Here is a 25,017-nt window from a genome sequence, read left to right as displayed (position 1 = left end):
ACTTTGAATCAATGGTTTTACCAACTGCCGTGAGCTGGTCCCACAAGTCCATCTTCACAAGGTGCTCTGTCCCACAAAACCGTCCTACTCCAACTTGAGATTGAGAAGCTTGATTTCAGGGGTGAGCACATGAGCCCGACGTCTTATTCTCATAGAGGTTCTTGAGGATAGTCCATGCTTCCAATCCAGAGGCAGCACCTTGGATATGCATAAGAACGCTGTCCACACAGCTCATGACGATGAATGCTAGAGCCTATGCGTACATCCCCTTATGGCCATGGAAGAAGACCTGCAGTCACTTCCTAGACCTACAAGTCATGAGCCACTAGTAGGCTCCGTTCCTTCACTTTTCGAATAGGATAATTAGTACCATCCAATCTTGCAGCCTTATGGAGGGAAAGAAGCTGAAACGCTGCCATGATATACCACTGAAAGATTTACATCTTTTAGAGGTGAAACTGCAAGGTATGCCTCCCTAGCAAAAACGGCTGAAAGTAGAGAGGAGCTGGAAGTTTCACTTAGTCAACAATTCCTAAGAATAAGCACTGATACCATGTGAAAATGGGCCCAAATTGATGCAGGGATAATGTAGAAATATGCAACAAGTACAATGTAACATAACTTAATGGAGATTAACACAAGAACAGAGATTAAGTATGTATCAAGATTTACATAGATCCTAGCCAATCATGGCCTCCAAAAGGGAACATCTATGCCTATGACCTGTCCCAGCTATGAGGGATCACATAAATGCTGGCTGACCGGACCCTTGCTATTTATAGGCTTTTGGAACTACCCCTGCAACTACCCTCGGCCAAGGTCCAAAGATCTCATAAATAGCCTGGTCAATGCCTAAAAAGGCCCCTAATCCTAGCCAAAATAGGGGAATCCAGTATGTCCAAATCTGTGCATGTGCCATCCCCTCCTGTTAAGCTTCATGACGAGAATCCAACTGATATTGAATGGCTGACATCATCCCTTTACTCCATGTGGCTCCATGCTTGGCTTCCAAAACACGAGGCACTCTTGACCCCTTGGATCTTGTCTTGAAAACCTTCTACTACAACCTTGGATTTCTCCAATCTCTAATGTTTTGTTTCTGTGTTGAGAAACGTGCACATGTTCTTGTCCCCTTCTCGGGCTAAAAACTTGTACCTTTCTTGGGCTGAGAGCTAGATCCCTCCTTGAAAACCTGCAACCCCTTGTTCCTCCCCTCGTCCTTGTACCATGGCTGTCGGGCTGAGCATCTGGGGATTACATACCCCATGATACCCACCAAGGGGCTCTATACCATAGTGACAGGGGGACGGCGGGACGGCCACGTGGGACGTGGGAACGCCGTCCCGATTAACTTCAGGCGCGGGACGGAGGCGGGACGGCACAGGGGACGGGACGGAGGGGACGTGGCAAGGGGACGGCCGTCCCCGTCGGAGGGGACGGCGGGACGTTGTCAGCCGGGGACGGGGACGCCTGCAACGGCGCAACGGCTACAGAAAAGTAGCCGTTTTTTTTCGGGCAACGGCTACTAGCCGTTGGCGGCTGGCCGTTTGAGGCTGGCCGTTTGAGGCTGGCCGTTTGAGAGAGAGAGAGAGAGAGAGAGAGAGAGAGAGAGCTGCCATATGCTATATAATGGGCTTATGCTACTCCTCTTCTACTCATTGCTCAAGCCTTCCATGAATGATGATGTACCTCTAGGCTCTCCACCATCTCCCTCTCCTACTCAATCTTTCCTCTCCACTATCTCCCTCTCCTACTCCACCACCTTCCTCTCCACCCTCTCCTACTCCACCACCTTCCTCTCCACCCTCTCCTACTAGACTACTTCAATCTTCCCTCTACCTCTTCTCCTACTCTACCCTCTAAGCTCTCTCCACCCTCTTCTACTAGACTACTTCAATCTTCCCTCTACCTCTTCTCCTACTCTACCCTCTAAGCTCTCTCCACCCTCTTCTACTAGACTACTACTAAGTTACTAACTATTCATGGCATCCTCTTCTCGTGCGGGCGGTAGGAGTAGAACGGATGGGTGGTCATGGTGGGATGAGGTCAACTTCGAGCCTCCTACTCATGCGGGGGGTGCACGTCCATGGACATGCAAGCTTTGCCCATATAAGCGTGTGGGTGGGGCCAATAGGGTGAGGGCCCATTTGTTGCATGAGCCCGGTCATGAGGTGAAATTTTGTGAGCGGGTCACACCGGAGATAAGAAAGGAGCTTCTTGCAAAGCTTCTTTACTCCTCTAAAATTAACAATTTTGAGTGCCGTCCCCACCCCCCGTCCCCGTTCCCTACCTTTAGCCGTCCCCGTCCCCGTCCCCGTCCCCGTCCCCCGTCCCCGTCCCCGTCCCCTGGTAACTATGCTCTATACCCCATCGCTGACCTCATTCTTGCACCACCGGGACACTTGGCTGCATTTTCCTGTCTGAACCAAAAAAAGCCACCTTTCTACTATGTGTTTTCCAAATCTGCACCGATTCAACGACTTCTACCAGGCTCTGATACCAATGTAACATGCAGTAGAACTGCCTATATTAAGAACTATGCAAAAACGCAAAGAGGAACAAAGAGAAGAGAGAAATATGTCACTGAAACAGTGTTTTTTATATATTTGTATCAAGATGTACATAGATCCAAGCCAATCATGGCCTCCAAAAGGTAACATCTATGCCTATGATCTGTTCCACCTATGAGGAATCAGATGAATACTGACTGAACTGACCCTTGGTATTTATAGGCTCTTGGAACTGCCCCTACAACTACCCAACTGCTATCGGCCACGTCCTTGGGCAGAAAAATACCAAAAATCCCATAAACATGCTGTTCAATGCCTAAAAAGGCTCCAAATCTAGTTAAAACAGGGGAGTTAAGTATGTCCACATCTGTGCATGTGACACCCAGCCCTAGCCCCCTATTTATGGTGTATTATGAGCTAGTTGGCTGGCCTGTAGGGTTGGTTGGCTGCCAAACTAACTCATGAATAACAATGTCCAAATATAATAAAAGTGTCCACACATGCCTGCTCATTGGGCGCCTAGAGCAAATAAAATGAAATGGATGAAAACCCCCAAATTTGACTAAGACTTGGCCACAAACACGCCCTCCAAAGTGGCTAAATTGTAAGGACATGTCCATGTGTGACATACAAGCCCAAAAAGGGAACTCTAGTGAAAGAAATTACATATGGGACTTGAAGACAAAACTTGTGGAAAAATTGTGACTTGATTTCTGAAAAGAAATCGATACAAAAAAAACCTCTGCGAATTTGTTGCAAAACTGCACAGCAAGTCTTCTCTGCTTCCTCCTTCACCTGCAAGGTTCTGAGCCTTTTAGTAAGTGATTTGGAGGAGGGGAGAGGTGCCTTTTGAAAAGGTAGTAGCAGGGATATTTTCTTAACCTCCACAATAAAATGGTTCCTTAACCCCTCCAAGGGCTCTTGAGAATCTTGCCTATAATCTTTTTTTTCAGAAAGGAGACTTCTATTAAGTATGAAAAAATTTTACAAAATGGAAATTTCACACCAAGCAAGGTGGAGATCTCAACCAATCAGGAGCCCTGTGCTGCCAATAGGGTCCCGAATGAGAGGATGTGAAAAAGATACCAATGTCCCACTCTCTCATAAATTGGCCGCGCTTCCTCTCCGCAGCCCTCGAAGATCCCTGGATTCTGGCCCAGGTAGCCATAATGGTGTGAATAACATCACTCCAAATCCTGCAAAGACACTGAGAAACAAGAACGGGAGTACTCTCAATGGCCTCGGTGCATCTAGCCTTCCAGATATTCCAGGCTGAGATGCTTTGTGTCGGAGGGACAAAGTGTGAAAGTGGCAAATCCTGAAGACAACACTGCCGAGCAACTCCTTGCCTAACCATAAAGGCCAAGCTCCTGTGACTCCCCTCGAATCTCAGCTGAGGCCCAGACTGTGTCAACCAAATGATAGAACCGAAAGAAATGATAGCATCCCTCTTAATCCTACCAAAGAGGTGTGCAATCGCAAACCAAACCCTCTATGCTTCCCTGCATTGCCATAAACAATGGTAAACTGACTCCGAAACCCCTACACATCTAGGGCATGCTGGGCAAGCACCAGTAACAGACCTCCACTGATAGGTGGCCAGACCACCATGAAGAGAAACCCAGATAAAGGAGGAAATCTGTGGGTTTCTATAAGAATGCCACAATCTCCGCCAAAATACCCTCTGAATGTCAGTCGAAATGCCGTAAGATTTCCAATGGGGTCTAAGAGTAGGGACACTCTAAATGTGTCCCAAGATAAGATGTCTCGCATTCCGCACCGTATAACTGAAAAAAGGCATGCTTTTCAAAGGGTTACAAGCATCCTTCCACTCCCACTCACCGGGGTCCCAATGCAAATGTCTGATAGGGCAGCCACCATACAACCAAAGGCTAACACTCTGTGATCATCCCTGGGCCGGGGGGGGGGGGGGGGTCAACAAAGACGTGCTTCCCTAACCTACCAACAACCCTAACTAAACGAATCTGGGGGCCCTCAATAAGGTCCTGCACGTCACATCTCTCCAACTTCCATTCATCCTGTACAGAAAAAAAAAAACCAGTACATCATCCTCCCTAGGCAAGGGAGACCCATAACCTAAAGAGGAATACCTGTCCCAGAAAAAATCCCAAACCAAGAATGATGACGGCCTTCCAAGAAAGATCCAATAATCCAGTGGTTGGGAATGGCTGCATCAACCTGTGCAATCCTCCGGCTAGAGCCTCTCAAATGCTGCGTGAAATCCAATCTTTGTACCTCGGTGAGGCTCTGAAGCCTCTTCCAAACCAGCACTGTAGGGCATAGGGTCTCCCAGCCAGCCCAAAGAATATGCATAGCTGCGGCAAGAGGCCTACCATGCACATCTAAGATCAAATCATTCCACAGAATGGGCTGCCGATTAACTTCCTCCGCTGAACGCGGGGGGATGTGTACCAAAAAACTCCTCAGGCAAGGCCCGTAGGGGGGACCTAACCAGGGGGGATGAAGGGGAGCGGTGAACTGCATCCGAAAAAATAAAGCGTGAGCTAAGAGTCTAGTCACCTCCACGAACAAGGACACTTTCTGCTGCATGAGAAAGTCCTTCCACAGCTCAGTGCCTGGAAGAAAGCCCCTAACAACAAGCTTACAAAGCAAAGGCTTACATTGCACCTCAGGGTCAATGATATTCAATCCCCCTTCCTCTTAGGCCTGATAATGGTTTCCCAAGCAACTCTAGCCCTGGTGTGTGCATTCCATCAAGCCCTGACCAAAGAAAGTTCCGAAGAAGGTGACGAAGCTGGCCAATGCAGCCCTTATGAAAAATCCAACACGAAGCGATAAACCAAGCTGTGGCTAGCAAAACTTGGTTAACCACCAAAGCTCTAGAGGCCAAGTCGAGCTTCCTCCTACTCCAGTGATGAAGTTTGCTTTTAATGCTTAAGAGCACTGGAGCAAACTCTTGTGCAGGGGAGATGTCAACGCCCACCTGACAATCAAGGTATCTGGCAGAGCATCCTCTCTCAATCCAAGTAAAACCAACATATGTACCCCAATCTGCAAGAGGAGAATCACTGATCCAAAAACCGACTGACTTATGCCAATTGATAGTAGCTCCTGCTGCCAAACAAAAGGTCTCCAAGGCTGTCCGGAAAGCACATAAACAAGCATGTGAAGCCTCAAGGAACAACGCCGTATCATCTGCTAACTCAGAGACCAAAAACTCTTCCTCCGTTGCATAAAGGCAGCCTGAGACCCACAACACCAGGGGCAGCCCGAAGAAACCTGCTCATAGCCTCAGCTACAATGAGGTACAGTAAAGGGGCGAGGGGACAGCCCTGCCTCACTGAACGAGAAATCTGAAAACCCTCATCGCACCCCCCCACAAGCTAAAACAGTGCTATGAGCCTCCCTGTATAGGCAGGACACCCCTCTGATCCAGTTTTGGGAAAACCCTATGTGTGCCATAGTGCCCTCCAAAAAATCCCAACTCTGTCATAAGCTTTTTCAAAATCAAGCAAAAGAATGGCAAGAGGCTGCTGACTAGACTTTGCCCACTCGACAGCTTCCCAGAAAGAAAAGATGTTATCAAATATACTCCTTCCTTGGAGGAACCCATTCTGGGTATCATGGATAGTCCTTTGGAGAATCGACTGCAACCTTATACTCAAGGCTTTAGCTAAGATTTTATATGCAGATCCAAGGAGGGTGATGGGCCTCCATTGCTTGATGTCAGTCCTATCCCCACCCTTGGGGATAAGGTGAATCAGCCCCTCCGGAGGTGTGGAGGCATCATACCCGACAACCACATTTCCTGAAGGGTAACAATGATAGCATCTCCAATATGATCCCAAAAAAGAATAAAGAAGGCGGGAGAAAGACCATCATCCCCTGGGCATGAACCACTGGAAAGAGCATGCAGTGCGTGAAGGAATTCATCCTTCGAGAAAGGGGCATCCAGGGAAGAATACGTAGAGCATCTGTAATGAGCTTGGGCGTGCACTCCCAAACTTTCTGCCATGCCACATCTCTCTGAGGAGAGGGCACCTCTGTAGTCAACAAAGACCGATAAAAATCTGAAGCAATACCCCTCACCTTATCACGCTCAATCTGAACCTCACCCTGTGAATCCTGCAAGTACCTCACAGAATCCCTGCTATGGGAAGGCCTGTGTGTTGAAAAAAACTCTTTGTTGCATCTGCCACCCATCTGAGTCCAAAAAGCCTCGTTCGCATGAAAGGCGAACTCAACCCTCCTGTCCATGGCCAACTGGAGCTCTGCTCTAACTGTGATCAAGAGGTCAGTAATCCAAGACGCATGTGGTCCTGTGGATGCTTTTCATGTTCCCTCTGAAGAGCAGCAATCCTACACCTAATAGCTCTCTCCTTGTCCAGAGCCTCCTTCTTCTTGGACAAGGCAGTGCTATGATAATGATGGCTGGTCCTCTCAAGAGCTAGCGCAATATTATGACGAGGATCAGGACCGTCACAAGATCTCCATCTCTCTCTGATCTCAAGGGAGATGTCAGCATCTAGATAAAGAGAGTCAGGGATATGGACACGGGGAGAGGCCGAGCGATCCCCACACTCCCCGAGACACAAAACGACGGGGGAATGATCGGATTTGGTGGTGCTAGGCATAATAGCAATGGTGCCTCCTCTGTCCAAGGACCAATCATCCACATAAAACCTGTCCAGACGTGCAAAGATGCTCTCATCCCCGCTCCTGCGGTTATGCCAAGAGAAAGAGAAGGAATTTGGCCTTCTCTGGAAGTCATCCTAAGTCCAGCAATCCCTGCCAAAAAAGGAAAGCGTGAACCTCTCCCATGAGGTTCGCTCCAAAGGGTGTAAACCCCCTTCGCGTCCACCCTTCTTGTCAGAAGGTTCGCTCCAAAGGGTGTAAACCCCCTTCGCGTCCACCCTTCTTGTCAGAAGGTTCGCTCCAAAGGGTGTAAACCCCCTTCGCGTCCACCCTTCTTGTCAGAAGGTTGCTCAACCATATTAAAATCTCCTCCCACTATCCAATGATCAACCTGGGGAATGACATTTGTAATGGTGTCCCAAAAGGCCACCCTTTCACTCTCACGTTAGGTGCATAGATATTCAAGATTCCCAATTTCTGACCCTCATGCATGATCAAGATCCCCTGTGCTCTAACAGGGATGATAACACCGTGCCCAATAACATGAGGCATAACAGATGCTGCCACTGAAATGCAAACACCCCTTCTAGCCCCAACTGCCGAGGACCAGAAGGTGTGGCCAGAAAGCATCTTACCAGTTTTGCCACACTGAGATCTATCCAATTTGTGTTCCTGCAACAAAAGTACATCCATCGACCCTCCTGTAACAGCAAGGTGAAGCTAGTCCTTCAGAAGGCGCTTCCTACCACGGGTGGGAAGCCCTCCAAGGCCCTGAACATTGCATGAGATGATTCTCATGGAAGAGAAGAGGGTTTGACCCCCGATCTAAGAAGACAATGGGCAGCCTGAGGATGCCTCTCATAATGCTGGAGGACGGGAAAATCCACGGGGCAAAGTCCACTGACGTGCCCTTGTCCGAGGCCCTGCACAGTACCTGCATATGTACGAGAAACCTGTTCACCCTGCGGGGCATCAAGGGCAATGGCTTCATGCTGAAAATCCTGCAATACATGATCACGCTGAACATCCTGCATATCGCCCCCTCCAAGTAGAAGGGACTCAACAAAATCATCCTGATCTGAGATATCATCTCTCTGCAAAGATGCATCAGCTGACAAATCCCTCTAACCAGAAACATCATCTATCTGTACATGATCCGAGGAGGCCTTCCCATCGATCGCACCAGGGGGCGGGCGTGAGACACAGCTCGCCACACCTAGCGGACTAAAGGACGGGGAGGAACCACGGGAGGTGGCGCCTGGGAAGCACGCTTACGAGGCCTCCTGCGACCTCGAGCCCAAGGGCAAGGGGGCAATCTCGAGCAAAGTGAGCCTGTTGGTGACAAACCCAGCACTTATCGGGTTTACCTGCAATCTCCATACGTTGCTTCAAATGGCCACAAGGGCCCGGAAGCAAAACATAGTCCTCAAAGAGCTCAATGTCATGGGCAAGAACCATGACCCTGGGGACAGCATCCGCCGAGGCAATGACCACGTGGGAGAAGATGTCAGCAAGGCGTGGAGGAGGGGCACTTAAAGAACCAGCCCAAAGGCAGACCTGATGGCCTCTAACATAGGCCAATATGCGCGAGGAAGACCTGGGAATCTGAGAGTAATCAGGAAACGGTTCCGGTCTTCCTCAACAAGGTCAAAATAGCTGGAGTAGGGAAGAAAGAATATCTTCCTCGGGCCCAATGGCAAAGGGCTGCCCTTCAAAACCTCTGAGGCTGCATCCTCAAAATCAAAATCCACTTGGAAGAAACCTCTTCCAAGCAACCTGACATCTCGAAAGTGTGGAGCGAGGTCGGAGGGTAGAGCCGCCAGAACCCAATCCCGAGCCTGGAGACGGGACGGGTGAGATCCAAAGATTCTAGCAATGAGGGTCGTTTTGGAGTCTTTCTCTATTTCGGCGTAGAGGACTACGAGCTCGGCTTCGGAAAAAACAATGGTTTGCCCGGCCGAGGCAGGCAAGGAAGCGGAGGAAAGGAAGAGAGGGTGGAAAAGGGCAAAAAAGAGAAAATAAAATAAAATAAAAGGACAAAAAGAGAGAGAGAGAGAGAGAGAGAAAGAAGAAAGAAAGAAAGAAAGATATATTAACGTCTACGAGAGGCCAAAGTCGGCCTATGAGAGAGAGAGAGAGAAAAGAAAAAGAAAAGAAAAGAGAAAAAGAAGAAAAGAAGAAAAGAAGAAAGAAGAAAAAAAAAACAAGAAAAAGAAGAAGAAAAGAAAAGAAAAAAGAAGAAAAGAAGAAAAGAAGAAAAGAAAAAAAAAAGAAAAAAGAGAAAAGAAAAAGAAGAAAAAAGAAAAAAAAACCAGGCGAAGAAGGGCGGGGGGAAGGGCAGCGCAGAAAATGCTGCGCAGAATGGAGGAGGCAGAGGAAGGAGGGGAGGCAGCAGGTGAGGAAGGACTAGGGAAGGGCAGCGCAGCAAGTCTGCGCTGAAAGGAGGAGGCGGAGGAAGGAGGGGAGCGGAGAGAGGAGGGGAGGCGAACAAGGAGAGCAAGAGGGGATGGGGCGCAGACAGGAGACAGCAGCGGGAGGAAGAGGGGCGGGCAGAAGCAGGGGCGAACAACAGGAGAGGAAGGAGGGGGGGCGGAAGAAGGAAGGATAATTTAGGATGCAGCTCACCTATACTTAAAAAAGGTACTACACCCTGCCCTATGCCTAAATGGTGCATGTTTGCACAAAGGCTCACAAACAGGAGCTGCACATAAAAGGGATTCTATCATGCAATTGTAACGACACACTTCAGGCAACTTCAGAGAGACCTTGAAGGGTGCTACAACCTTGCTTTTTACAGAGAGGCTGAACCACCCATACTTTACTGAAGCACAAGCCACACTCCATTATCTACCTATGTGGATTTATGCAAAGGCTCTCAAGTTTCAACACAGTCCCATGAGATAGATGTAGCACATAGAAGTGAAAGATGACAATCACACTTCATGAGCTTCGCTTTCACTGCAACGGCAGTCTCTCCTTCTGTTCTATGCACACATTATAACACTCAACATTTATCGTTAATAGTTAGGCAGACTTATATTCAGTCAAAGAAATCTAAGAATGAACAAAGCATTTACGTGTCACTTCACATAGATCTCACCTTCCATAGACAGAGCTGTGTGCACCATGAAGTCGTTTAGACGCACAGCTTCTCTTGCCTGCTCCTCGTTCAAAGGGTCAAACAAAATTAAGGAGTGGAAGTTTCCATCCCCTGCATGAGACACAATTGGGCTGCACCAAATTTGGGCTGTCTTAAATACTGGTTGAAATAATCAAACAACACACACTCTTTCCTTTCTCTGGGTCTGTCAGACGCTGCTAATCCCCTCGAAATTAACAAAAACAAGAGGCCATCAGCTTTACCACATAAGCGGTGAGGCGTCCAGCTCCTCCTTCGATTTTGTTATACAGTCTGCAAGTCTTGATAATGGAACACATACATCCTGTGATGCAACCAGAAGGGCTAAATTAAAGCCTCCAAAAGCATATTTCTTGGTTGTTTTTTAGAATCCATAGCATGCTAATCAAACTGCTTACAAGTTACCATTACATGAAAGACACTCTTTAGCCATCATATATATTAGGACCTTTACACATCATCCCCCACAAATCTGATAAGCGGGCATTAGGACTGCGGAAGTCCTCATCTTAGAAGGTAGCGCAACCATAATTGTCATTTTTTCATGGGTGGTAGTGTGATCTTAAACCTCCTTAGTAAACATCGACCTTTACACATCATCCTCCACCCATCATATGTCGGGACTTGGGATCGAGGTGATCCCTGCCAAATAAGGATAGGTGGCCATGATTGCCCTTTTTTGACCGCTTGCAGTGTGACCTGTAAACCCCCTCTTAATAAACACTAGTATGCTTAATTAAGCTTGAGAATGATATTCTAAATTGTTTGTAGATATTAAGCACAAAGCAAGGGCTTCTTACTGTGGACATGGCTTCTGCATCTGGCACCACCGCAAAACATGCCCACAAGGCCTCCTTTCTCATCTACACAAATACAAACATTCATATGATAGAAATCACAGCACTAACCCATCAAGGCATGTTCTTTACTTTAATTACTTTCATGAAACACGTTGTACAAGGTTTGATTAAATCATTACCCTCCATAGCTGCTCCTTCTCTTCAGGTGTGTCAAAATATGTAAATCCAGAACCATGGTGCTCTTCAGCAATTTTCTGCACTCTCAAAGTTTGCTCAAGAGCATATGCATCTGCAATCAAAAATTTCTTAAAACTGCCACCAATCTAAATAGTGCCTCGATCATAGTTATCGAAACATGAAAACGACAGGCTCCTCTCAAAAACATATGCATAACAAAGAAAACGAAGACCAAAACAGATTGGATCCTAGTTTTAAAGTATACAGACATATACAAACACATTAGATGCATAAAGTAAAAAGAGGGTTTTTTTTTTTTCAAGAAGATATCCTTCCACCAGTAGAAAAAGAAAACATCTACTCAGGAACAGATTACAACCCTCCAAAGTGGTAGAATGTACAAAGATTTTGTTTTGGGGCGCACTCCAGCACAGGGAGAAAGGGAAGAGAAAAGAAGCGAGGTGCCCTGCCGCCTGGGCGGCGGCGGGGGGGGGGGGGGGGGGGGGGGTGGGGGGGGGGTGTTTCCTTCATGGCTGGCCGCTCTCAAAGGGAGACTACATCTGTGGGGCTAAAGGAAAGCAGTACACTCGGTGTCAAGCCCCAATGCTAACACACCCTGATTAAAAAAAAACAAAAAGGGAAACACACAAAGACTCACGCATCTAACTCACCGCCCAATCATAGAGCCATTTAGGCTCACCCCCGAGCACAGAGGGATAGTAGCATCAGAGACATGGCTCCATGTGCAAAGTCCCTAGTGTCCCATACCACCAGTACACACCCATCAGAACTTGTCTCAAGGCTTCGAGTCCAGGTCGGAGGAGCTCTCTCAGAAACTAACTCATAAAGTCACTTACATTGGCCCCATATAAACCAGGAGCCAAATATGCACGTCTCATAATAGCTACTTGCCCCCACTTAAGATGCCTTACCCCTAGGCTATGAATAACCTCACTTGAGGGTCTTAACCTTGGTTAGCCTTGGAACCTAACATACTTCCCCCCTTAAGAACCATTGATGCCCTTAGCAATGAATCCGTAAAAAAGCAACTCTTCAAACTATGCAGTGACTCCCATGTAGCCTCGGACCTGAGACCGTCCTTTCCATTTGATCAAGTACTTTGAATAGATCATATGCCAAGATTGTCTAGTACGTTGATCCAGAACCAACTCTCATTCCATAGGAATGACTATACCCAGTCACATCCTGGAGATAAGGTGTAACTTGGTTGAACACAATGCTAATCAATACACTTAAATACACCAAGATTTAATGGACAACATGCTTAATACAAGAAATAATTTGCTGAATTGACAAGAGACGCACAATGAGCCGGAACGGCCAACCCCTCCCTCAAATAAAGTATATTAATCTTGGGAGAATCAAGCACATAATGTCATAGGGATTTCTGACCAGATTTCCATACCAATGCATATGAATACAGTATTGCAAACAATGTATTTGTCGGTGTAGACTTGCAACTCACACTACCCTCTCAAGTGCCCATGTTCCCTACCATCTGCTCTCTATTGTTCCACCAACACATGGTAGCAACAATATGCAAGAGAGCACGTAGGACAAGAGAACAATACACACGGTATGTGATCTTGTAATCCGGTTCCTCCCTCCTACTACTTGCTTCCATATTTAAGCACAAAAACTTACCAATTGCAATTAGAGCCGATGACAGCGGAAGTCTTCGCGATGGAAGTACTTGGAGCGTTGAAATCTTCATTTGTCTCAATCCTTCGTGACAAAAGTCTTCAAGAGGATGAAGGGAACCCTGGGAAAGCTTCCCCTATGATTCAATTTGAGAAAGAAAGGCTGAAATCAGGGTTTTCAATAAAAAGACAAAAACTTACAGCAAAAATGAGAGCTGTTTTGCTGAATTTTAGTCATTGGGAGTGTGTAGGAGAGTGTATAGCTACCTGGAAACACTCTTGAAAGCTTGGAAAATACCCTAGCAAGCTTGGATATGGAGTTGAGAAGGAGAAATTGCAGAAAATACAGCCAAATAGGCCTCATGAAGGAGGCGCTACTTCTAGAGAGAGGGAAAGTGAGGTGGTGAGTTTTTTTTTTATTTCCATGGAAAGATCCTTTCATTAGTTATAAAAAAAGCCCAATGGGCTACAAACCCTCTCCTGCTCATAAGACGGCAGAGCAGAGAACAATCAAGGCAGCTAGGGACACTCTCCCTAGGTGCAGAAAAGTACAAATAACTGAGAGAAGACCAGTTATTGGTGCACGGTCCCGGAAGACCAGTGAAGGCAGGTGTTCACCCAATGAAGGTGGAAGACTACTTGTGACTTGGTCTACTCCGACAACTGATTCTTCATCGACAAATCCTTATTGTTTACCAGTTGTACTGTAACTTGGTTGAACACAATGCTAATCAATACACTTAAATACACTAAGATTTGAAGGACACTTGCTCATATACAAGAAGTAAATTGCTGAATTGACAAGAGACACACAATGAGCCGGAACGGCCGACCCCTCCCTTGAGTAAATTGTATTACTATTGAAGAAATTCAATACATAGCTTCACGGGCATCCATTGCCAAATCCTCCATGCCAATGCATATGAAATTCAGCATTTAGAAAACAATGGTATGTCGATGTAGATCACCAAGGAGCTGCCTTGATGCCTGGCCCGACTTCAGTGCCCATATTCTCTACCATTGGCTCTATGTTCTACCAAGCAAGGTAGCAACATCTTCAAGAGCACATAGGACAAGAGAAATACTACACAGGGCGGCTAAACAAGGAGTCCTACCCTTCTACTGAGTAAGTAATGACAACACATTGTCCAATTAGCTTACCACTCTTCATAGAAGTTGTTGCAAGCGGAAGCCTTCGCGTTGGAAGCTTTAGAAGTGTTGATATCTTCGATTTGCCGCAATCCTTCGCGAGACAAAAGTCTTCAAGAGGATGAAGGGAACCCTAGGAAAGCTTCCCCTATGGTTCAACTTGAGAAAGGAAGGCTGAAATTAGGGTTTTCAGCAAAAAGTCCAAAAATTACAGCAAAAATGAGAGCTATTTTGCTGAATTTCAGTCATTGGGAGTGAGTAGGAGAGTGATTAGCACTTGGAAACACTCTTGGAAGCTCGGAAAACACCCTAGCAAGTTGGGTATGGCTATGGAGAGCTTGAAAATGGAGAGAAATGGTGGAAAAACAGAGTTTTCAGCCTTCAAAAATCCTCATGAAGAGAAAACACGAATTTCTCTTAATAAGTAAGTGAATTGGGGTCCAATCAGGTGAAGGGACATGGGGAGATGCCCATTTATGAGTAAAAAGGGAGGATCAGGTCCTGGACATTGAGTCTTGTCCGCCTCGGGACTTCAGTGAGTGTGAACTTGAAAGCGGTCATAATTTATAAGTGACTTTTGGGCGCCCAAACTTTAATGAAGCGGGAACGCACTCACTTATAAATATTGGCTAAGTCCTAAAGGCTATTTGAGCCTAGATTGGGTAATACTTACCACCTGTTCACATGCCACACAACCATGTCAGCAGACAGTTTCACACACACGGTTCACGGGCGGGCGTCCCCTTACCCGGAACTACACATTGGTCAAGCAAGCATGAAAACAGCATGCAATTTCAATTGCAAGCAAGCACATAAAGATGCTATGCAATGCAGCATTGGCATGAGCAATTTCCGTTCATGAAACCATATAAGACCAGGCGTTTCCAGGCAAGTATATGCGATACCAGACCCAGTGGAAAGCCAATCCTCCAGGCGTTTCCGGGCATGTACACAACGGCACAAGTCCCAGCGGAAAGCCAAGTCCTCCAGATATTCCGGGCATGATAACGTCAAGTCCCAGCGAAATATCATATCCAACTATACAGCATGATACGTGTCAATCACATGCATAGGCACATGCATAGGCACATTCCATAAGCCATGGACACCAATCCAATATGTACATAGTGTGAAAGCAAGAGTGAACCATTTGGGTGGCCAAATGGTGACATTCCCCCCCGCTTCTAAACAGTTGTCCGCAACTGAAATGCATCCAAATATGTCTGAAGCACATGCGGGCAATCTTTGAAGAACTCTTCATCTACCCATTTAGCATCAATGGGAAGATAGTTCTTAAACTTCACAAGGTAACGCCTCACAACTTTGCCTGCTGCTGCAGCAAGCTTGCGTTCCTTGTGATACACAATCTGCTCTGGCTGCAAGATCTCCTCAACCTCATCCACTTGTGGTGGATCCTCAATGACCATTTCACTGGGCTCCGGCCCTACATACTTGCAAAGGAGACTTACATGAAAAGCATTGTGTATGTGCCAATGACTAGGTAATGCCAATCTAAAAGCGACTTCATTGATCTTCTCGATCACTCGAAAAGGCCCATAGTACCTGGTTGCGAGCTTAGGATATGCACCCTCTTTGCCAGGCCTCTTTGCAAGTCTTGCTTTCTCAAATTTCAGCAATACCCAATCATTCTTTTTAACATCCAATTGCCTTCTATGCTTGTTGGCAGCCTTTTTATGCTCGTCTTGTGACCTTGCAATGGCTGTCCGCACCTGAGCAAAAGCAATATCCAAGTCTCTTACATAATCATCAGCTTCAATAACTCTCATCCTTTGTGCGAAGGATGGGTGGCAAACCACCTTACCATAAACAATCTCAAACGGGGCCTTTCCCGTAGATGCATGCACCGTGTTGTTGTATGTAAATTCCACAAGCGGTAAGTACTTCTCCCAAGAAGACTTCTGATCCGCCACATAACATTTCAAGAGATCCAACACAGCTGAATTTGCAGCCTCACTTTGCCCATCCGTTTGAGGGTGATAAGCTGATGAGAAGTCCAATTTGGTGCCCATATTATCAAATAAGGCCCGCCAAAAGAGACTTGTAGTCCTGGGATCTCTATCCCCCACAATGGACTTAAGCATTCCATGATGTTTGAACACTTGTGCAAGATATATTTTAACCATATGCTCAACTTTGATGGTCTTTTTGACCGGCAAGAAATAAGCTTGCTTGCTAAACCTGTCCACAATTGTCCAAATTGCATCATTACCCTGTTGGGTACGTGGCAAGTCCATAATGAAATCCATTGTAATACTTTCCCATGGCTGCGTGGGAATAGGCAATGGCTGAAGCAAACCTGGTGCCTTTTGCCTATCAAATTTGACCTTTTGACAAGTCATACATGCACGTACATGTGCCTCTATGTCCTTACGCATACCTGGCCAAAAGAAATACCGCTCAATCATGTGCGTAGTAGGCATTATGCCTCTATGACCAGCATATGGAGGAGCATGGCACTCATCCAAAACCTTTTGCCTCATGTCAGACACCACACACAGGCAATTATCTTTCATGAGATAACCCTCTTTGATCACATATGAGGCATGTGCATGACCAGCCATCAAATCAGCCCAAATAGTGACAAAATCAGCATCCGTACGATACAAATCACGCATGGTAGACAAGTCCCCATTAGAGGCAACCGAGATAGCTGCTACATACGGCTTTCATGACAATGCATCGGCCACTACATTCTTCTTTCCCGGGGTGTGCAAGATCTGAAAATGAAACATAGAGAGGAAATTGGCCATCCTCATATGCTTCTCTGATAACTTAGTTTGAATAAGAAAATACCTCAAACTCTGGTGATTTGTCTTCACAGTGAAATCAGCCCCAAGAAGATAGTGTTTCCATATAGTAAGTGCATGAATTATAGACAAGAGCTCTTTCTCATATATGCCAAGAGATAGCTCCGCATCATGCAACCTACGGCTGTCATAAGCCACGGCGTGTCCCTCTTGATTAAGGACAGCTCCTATGCAATTTCCAAATGCATCACATTCCACACAAAAAGGCTTTTGCAAATCCCGAACGATCAACACTGGACCATGAGTAGTTGAATCTTTCAATTTGAGAAATGCATCTCTCTCTACATTAGTCCATTTGAACACGGCCTTCTTCTTTGTCAAATCATGCAAAGGAGAAGCAATCCATGCAAAGTGCCGAATGAACCTGTGGTAGTAAGAGCATAATCCAAGAAAACTACGGATCTCATGCACCGAACTCAATTCGGGCCAATTCCGAATTGCATCAATCTTTGCAGGATCCATCCGCACTTCATCTTTGGACACAATATGCCCAAGATAATGTATCTCTGACAAGAAGAACTCACTCTTCTTTGCATTTATGAAGAGTTTATGCTTATGGAGCTCTTCAAAAACAATAGCCAAATGAGCTTTATGCTCTTCTTCGGTCTTCGAGAAGACTAGGATGTCATCAAAGAAGACACATGTAAATTTCATGTACCCACAGAATATGCGATCCATCATTCTATTGAATGTAGCCGGGGCATTTGTAAGACCAAAAGGCATAACAAGATCCTCATAAAGCCCAAATGCTGTCCTGAAAGCAGTTTTGTGTACATCCTCAGGAACTACATGCACTTGATAATATCCACTCTTGAGATCAATTCGGCTAAAGCATGCCGATCCATCCAACTTGTCAAGGATGTCGTCTATGCGTGGAATCGGAAACCGATTCTTGATAGTAAGCTTATTCAAAGCTCTATAATCCACACACATACGAAAGGATCCATCCTTCTTTTGAACTAAGAGGACGGGTGAACAATATAGGGAAGAGCTTGGCTGAACCAAACCCTTCTCAAGAAGCTCATTTACTTGCTTCATGATCTCCTCTTTTTGGGATGCACTTACACGATAGGCTGGCCTATTAGGTGGTGAGCTACCCGGCACAAGATCAATGCGATGGTCTTCCAGTCGTACAGGTGGTAACTCATTTGGTAACTCATCAGCAAAACAATCATTGTGCTCTTGCAAAAATTTCAGCCTATCATTACAAAGAGTGTTTACATGTACATCATTTTCCTCAACAGGATCTCGTACAAAAATCAAGTACGCAAAAATACTCTTTTTCATTACTTTCTTAATTTGTACATGAGATACAAGGGGAATGGTATCACCCTCTTCACCAGCATCAATTACACGTTCTCGGCCTTTATGCATGAAGGTGATCCTGTTAGTCTTGTAAGCCTTGCACGGATCAATACGTGTATGCCAAGGCTTTCCAAGCAATACATCACAGCCATTCAAAGGCGCCACAAGAAAATCCTCATGATCCACATAGCCTTGAATGTGTATGCGCAACTTGCCAAAAATAGGCATGACCTGCACTTCTCTACCAACAAAGGCAGCCCCTGCTTCAATTTGAGGACCCATGTCCTCCACTTCAATACCCAAAGCAGCTGCCATCTGAGTGGATATGAAATTCTCCGTTGCACAATCATCAAACATAAACAAAGCGGGCTGATTCTTGAGTTGTCCCCAAGCTTTGCATACAACCCTATCTTTGCTATCATGTGAAGTGTTGCCCTGTACATCCGGAACCATATGCACATTAGGCTTCGGTACATTAGCATTTTCAGCTTTGTTCTTCTTATTTGGGCATGCTCTTGCCATGTGCTCAGTGCTGCCACAAGTAAAGCATTTGCCTTCACGCATATATTGCTCCTTCTTCTCAACACTAACACCAAAGTTTGCCGGCTTATAAGGGCGCTTTTTAGCAAACTTATTTTCAGCTTTTGGACCTGATTTGGCTTGGTTTTGGTCCCTTTTAGGTGGCTGTCCATCATTTTGCAGGTTTTGGACAGCCCTCTCTTTGCCTTGAAATGAGGGTTTAGCCTTATTGGATCGACTCAATTTGAGTTCCAATTGCTCGGTGGCGGTGGCGGCTGCGATTAATTGGTGTAAGGTATGACCAGGATACATTTGTAATCCCGCTTTGTACACGGGTTGCAATCCCGATTGAAACTTCTCTTCCTTTCTGCCTCGGTGACATGCATAAATGGAGACACCTCCAAAAGCACTTTCCAAAACTTTTGTACATATGCATTTACCGATTCCCCCTCATTTTGCTTTACCCAATCCCACTTCATTGTTATCTCATTCAATGCATTGGGAGACAAGAATTGAGCATAGAACCTCTCCTTGAACTCTTCCCATGATCTAACAGGATTCGGTGAGAGCTTCTCCGTGAGCCACCAATGGGCAGCAATGCCTTTCATGAACATGCTTACATGCCGGATCATGGATTTTTGAGTGAAATCCTGATCACTGAAAGCAATATCAAACTGGGCAATAAAAGCAAGTGCCTTTGATGCATCATATTCCCCATGATATGTGTCAAACTTCACAGATTTGTCTCCGGCTTTGAAGTCACGAGACTTTGATGCATGTGTGTGCATCTCAACATGTTTTCCCCCATGTTTGTCCATTGGGACAGCCCCTGTAATTGGCATCATTTTTGGACCAAAACGTGATGCATAAGGCATAGATACATGTGCCCTGTAAGCATGAGGCATGGCTGGCCCCTCAACATGCATTGATACATTTTCAGCCATAACTTCTCCCTCACGAGCACACTCGAAGGCATGAGTGGCATGAGAGATACGCGGAATACTTGCACCAACGGAAAATTGCAGCCCATGTTGCATGTGTTGTGCATGCACATTTTCAGCCGGCAATGGCATTTGACATACATTTTGACCACTGCCATAAACATTGTATCCTTCACGGACTACATGAGGTATTCCTGCATGGCGTGAAGTCACTGATTGTTCCTCTCCCATAGCATGGAGATTTATCCTCTTAGACATAAGTTCTTGTTCGGGCACTTGTGGTGGGGACTCCAAGACATGTGGGATGGTTGCCTTTCTGCATACGCATCCTCGATACGAGCCAAGTATGCACGTGCTGCATCCCTCGGTTGCATGTGCAACTCTTGAGCAATCATTGCCATTGCATGATCCATATAAGATTCAGCTTTCTTGGCCTTCAAACGATCATGTACCAATGGATCCTCGCGGCGATAGAGATTCAATTCTTCTTGTTGTGCATGGAGAAGAGCCTGCATACGAGTAAGTTCAGCCTTCAAGACTATCGACTCTTCTTCTTGCATCTTCTCTTTGCCACGGGACGGCTGTCCCACATATTCATGTTCCCTATTGTGCACCACATGAGTTTGCTCATCCTGTAAAGCATTGGAGGCATGCATTTCATTGTCCCTGCCTCTTGTATTAGCATCTCCAACATTCATTGTATGGCTGTCCATAATGTTCTAAGTGTAGAGATAGCTAGTGTTCACGGTGATCGTCTCTCACGATAGAAGTGAAAGAGAACCGTATGCTCTGATACCAATGTAACTTGGTTGAACACAATGCTAAACAACACTTAAATACACTAAGATTTGAAGGACACTTGCTCATATACAAGAAGTAAATTGCTGAATTGACAAGAGACACACAATGAGCCGGAACGGCCGACCCCTCCCTTGAGTAAATTGTATTACTATTGGAGAAATTCAATACATAGCTTCACGGGCATCCATTGCCAAATCCTCCATGCCAATGCATATGAAATTCAGCATTTAGAAAACAATGGTATGTCGATGTAGATCACCAAGGAGCTGCCTTGATGCCCGGCCCGACTTCAGTGCCCATATTCTCTACCATTGGCTCTATGTTCTACCAAGCAAGGTAGCAACATCTTCAAGAGCACATAGGACAAGAGAAATACTACACAGGGCGGCTAAACAAGGAGTCCTGCCCTTCTACTGAGTAAGTAATGACAACACATTGTCCAATTAGCTTACCAGTCTTCATAGAAGTTGTTGCAAGCGGAAGCCTTCGCGTTGGAAGCTTTAGAAGTGTTGATATCTTCGATTTGCCGCAATCCTTCGCGACAAAAGTCTTCAAGAGGATGAAGGGAACCCTGGGAAAGCTTCCCCTATGGTTCAACTTGAGAAAGAAAGGCTGAAATTAGGGTTTTTAGCAAAAAGACCAGAAATTACAGAAAAAATGAGAGCTGTTTTGCTGAATTTCAGTCATTGGGAGTGAGTAGGAGAGTGATTAGCACTTGGAAACACTCTTGGAAGCTCGGAAAACACCCTAGCAAGTTGGGTATGGCTATGGAGAGCTTGGAAATTGAGAGAAATGGTGGAAAAACAGAGTTTTCAGCCTCCAAAAATCCTCATGAAGCGAAAACACGAATTTCTCTTAATAAGTAAGTGAATTGGGATCCAATCAGGTGAAGGGACATGGGGAGATGCCCATTTATGAGTAAAAAGGGAGGATCAGGTCCTGGACATTGAGTCTTGTCCGCCTCGGGACTTCAGTGAGTGTGAACTTGAAAGCGGTCATAATTTATAAGTGACTTTTGGGCGCCCAAACTTTAATGAAGTGGGTACACACTCACTTATAAATATTGGCTAAGTCCTAAAGGCTATTTGAGCCTAGATTGGGTAATACTTACCACCTGTTCACATGCCACACAACCATGTCAGCAAACAGTTTCACACACACGGTTCACGGGCGGGCGTCCCCTTACCCGGAACTACACATTGGTCAAGCAAGCATGAAAACAGCATGCAATTTCAATTGCAAGCAAGCACATAAAGATGCTATGCAATGCAGCATTGGCATGAGCAATTTTCGTTCATGAAACCATATAAGACCAGGCGTTTCCAAGCAAGTATATGCGATACCAGACCCAATGGAAAGCCAATCCTCCAGGCGTTTCCGGGCATGTACACAAAGGCACAAGTGTTGGAAATAAGTGCACACTAGGTGTACTATTTCTCTAGTCTAGTTTCAGTTGAGTCTTTGTGTCTTGAGTCTAGTGCCATGTGGCACCTCTACATTTATCCCATAAGTCAGTCTACTCAATCTTGTACTTCTCACCTATATATTGTAGGTGTCACATCAATGAAAGCATCAATCTTGTGTCTTGTCTACACTCATCTCAAGGTACCTCTTTGTCTTTCATTTGTTCTTGTTTCATTTCTAGTTTTGTTCTTGCTTTCATATTTTCAACATGGTATCAGAGCAGGCTGCTTCTGCCCTGTATTGCTTGCCATAGCTTCAGGCCACCATCTCCCTAGCTGCACTCAGCCTGTAGGACCAGCCTATTCACATTCTGCACAGGCTGCGCCGACCTGAACAGCCTATTCACATTCTGTCCGCCCTGCGCCGACCTGAATCTTCTGTCCGCCAGTGCGCCGGCCTGATTTCAGTAGCTGCTGCTGCCCGCCGTACTGTTGCAGATCTTCTTTGGCTGCCTTCTTCATCAACTCAAGGGTGCGTATCATCTCAAGGAAGCTGCAGATCGACTGTCCTCCTAAACGAGTTATTTTACTGCATTCAGTTCTGCCATTGCTTCCTCTTGAAGAGTCTACAAGGTACTGTGCATTGTCTCCATCAGTTTGCTGGTTAGTCCTTTTCTTATCCTCATATCTGCACACTGCTAGTTCCTCATGCTTCGATGGGCTGTCAAATGCTATGGTCTTGACAAGTGGTGAGAGAGCCGGCTTCTAAAAACAGTTTGGATCTCTTCTTTCATTCATTTCTGCAACCTTGTAAGGGAATAGACACTGCCCTTGCATTTTAGAAAGAGGTAAGACCTTCCCACATGGCCTCTTCTACTCATTCTCTCATGTCTATCGACAAATTCAATGGGTCCAACTTTCATACTTGGCAAATCAAAATCAAGTGCCATCTTATGAAAGAAAGTCTTTGGGACGTTGTTCATCCTGCTGCTCCCGAAGATTCCGACATTGAGCAAGTTATCACTTATGCTCCCACTGCCAAGAATGACAAAGCCTATGCTATCATCTTGCTTGGTCTTGGAGATGATTACATTCATCACATCTCCGACATACAGTCTGCTTCTCGAGCATGGATCACTTTGGATACCCTTTTGGACCCCGCTCTAAAAATTCTAAGATTGCACTTATAATCTCATTCTTTGATCTATATATGCAGGAGGGAGCTACTATAGCCTCTCATGTCAATTATTTTCGCAGTCTTATGGTTCAGCTTGCATCAGTGAAGTCCCCCATCTCCGAAGATATTGCTATTGCTGTGCTTCTCAAAAGCTTACCTGATACCTATGCTACTCTTGTCACTACCTTCAAGTATCACAATAATCCTACTCTTGAAGGTATCATCAATGCTCTCCAAGAAGAGGAAAGAACAAAACAACAAAAGGTAACTGACACTGCATTTTTAGCAAAGAAAGGAGGTTCTAAGGTAAGAAAGCCTTGCACCCATTGTGGAAAAACTAATCATATGGAGAAGGACTGCTTCAAGGCTCATCCATGCACCATTTGTGGCCGTGATAATCACCGGGAGAAGGACTGCTACTCTAAAACCTCTACATTAGCCCCTGCATCTACCTCAGCCCATGTTGCTGCAGCATCTACATCAGCAGATCTTGCTGTTCATTCCTCACATGATGAGGAATGGGCTTTCTGATTACTTCACCTTTCTTGTCTACCACTTTGACCACCGATGATGTAGGTCAAGGGGTTCTAGTGTCTTACTCATTATGCTTTTTGACCTCTCTCTTGTCCCTACCCAAGAGGCAGAGATTGCCCTTGAGGAGGGGATGTCTTCAAGGTCCATCTGTTTGTCTACAGTCAGTCTTCTGTCTATCTAGTCTTGTCTGTCTGTCTATCTGTTGTCTGTCTATCTGTCTATCAATCTGACTGTGTCTTGTTTTAAGATCCATCTTGTCCCTATCCTTGTGGACCCATATGAGGATATCACTTTCATTTGTTCTTGTTTCATTTCTAGTTTTGTTCTTGCTTTCATATTTTCAACAAGTCCCACCGGAAAGCCAAGTCCTCCAGATATTCCGGGCATGATAACGTCAAGTCCCAGCGGAATATCATATCCAACTATACAGCATGATACGTGTCAATCACGTGCATAGGCACATTCCATAAGCCATGGACACCAATCCAATATGTACATAGTGTGAAAGCAAGAGTGAACCATTCGGGTGGCCAAATGGTGACATGTACTCACTCCTTGTTATGGAGAAATCTGGCATTGGGCCCGTGAACACTTGTACATGTAAATACTCCAAGAAATACAACTGTATTGAGGGAGTGGGGAGGGGTGGCCGTTTCCAGCCCCAGTGATGGTGTCAAGTGTTCTTTGTCATTTTCAGTTTTGATGTTGCAAGTATTTTCCATTGTTTGAATTAGTTAAGTGATCTAAAATATGTGTATTTTATCTTCCGATTGTAGCCCTCCTATTGGGAGCAGTCATAACGACCCTCGCCCGAGTGACATACGATGCCTACAAACGCCTTCCCCGAACACCCAGCAGTTCATTTCTCGCCAAATTATGCACATACGTATCCACGGGCGCCGCCTATGAACCTACCCGAACAATGCTTGCCATCCTCTCCTCGAAGCACCCCTGCCTACACGCACCCCTTGCCACCACCCCCCTTTAGATCCTTCCTGGACAGGTGGTGCACGTACCCCCTCCCCTGCGACCTCCTCTTGGACAAGTGGTGCTCTCTCCCCGACACACCTACCATCCATGGAGCTAGCCCAGATGGCACCCCCACCCGGACGCACTTGCCTCCCTGCTAGCACTCTCTCCACCCAGACACACTTGCCAAGCTAACACTCCCTCCATGCGCAAGCACCCCCTCCCTGCACCTATATAAACTCCACTCCCCTCCCTCTCTGGGAGATAAGCACTCATGTAGGGGTTAGACTCTAGCTCTAGGACATCCCCTTCCTCCCCCCCCTCCCCCCACCCTCAGCGTGTGAAAAGACTTAAAGTCACCCTCTTAGCCTCTCCTAGCCAAGGCTAGACGTACCTAAGCCCATAGTTGTCACGGTACGAAAATACAATACCGTACAGGAATTTTTGGTACGCATAGTTGTCAACGGTACGAAAATACGATACCGTA

The 25,017-nt window shown here is 45.9% G+C and overlaps 1 protein-coding gene across 3 annotated transcripts in view; it reads right to left on the bottom strand.

Annotated features, from left to right (window-relative positions):
- Positions 1 to 25,017, bottom strand: part of LOC147622325 (D-lactate dehydrogenase [cytochrome], mitochondrial-like) — a 112,300-nt gene that overhangs the window by 23,209 nt on the left and 64,074 nt on the right. For 2 of the 3 annotated variants that reach the window (XM_086823427.1, XM_086823426.1), the window contains exons 13-16: positions 11,246 to 11,355; positions 11,067 to 11,129; positions 10,491 to 10,570; positions 10,228 to 10,358 (exon numbers count right to left, since the gene is read on the bottom strand). In XM_086823427.1, the coding sequence (XP_086679553.1) occupies positions 10,228 to 10,358; positions 10,491 to 10,570; positions 11,067 to 11,129; positions 11,246 to 11,355 (384 nt within the window). Of the gene's footprint in view, positions 1 to 10,227; positions 10,359 to 10,490; positions 10,571 to 10,671; positions 10,966 to 11,066; positions 11,130 to 11,245; positions 11,356 to 25,017 lie in introns of those variants that run through there. The other variant, XM_086823428.1, reaches the window with a different exon arrangement.

The sequence above is a fragment of the Cibotium barometz genome, chromosome 29 (assembly GCF_041138505.1).
Source record: "Cibotium barometz isolate CiBa-2024 chromosome 29, ASM4113850v1, whole genome shotgun sequence".
In the NCBI taxonomy this organism is placed as follows: Eukaryota; Viridiplantae; Streptophyta; class Polypodiopsida; order Cyatheales; family Cibotiaceae; genus Cibotium; species Cibotium barometz.
The sequence above is the reverse complement of the archived record's forward strand: the minus strand, read 5'-3'. Positions and strand labels throughout refer to the sequence as shown.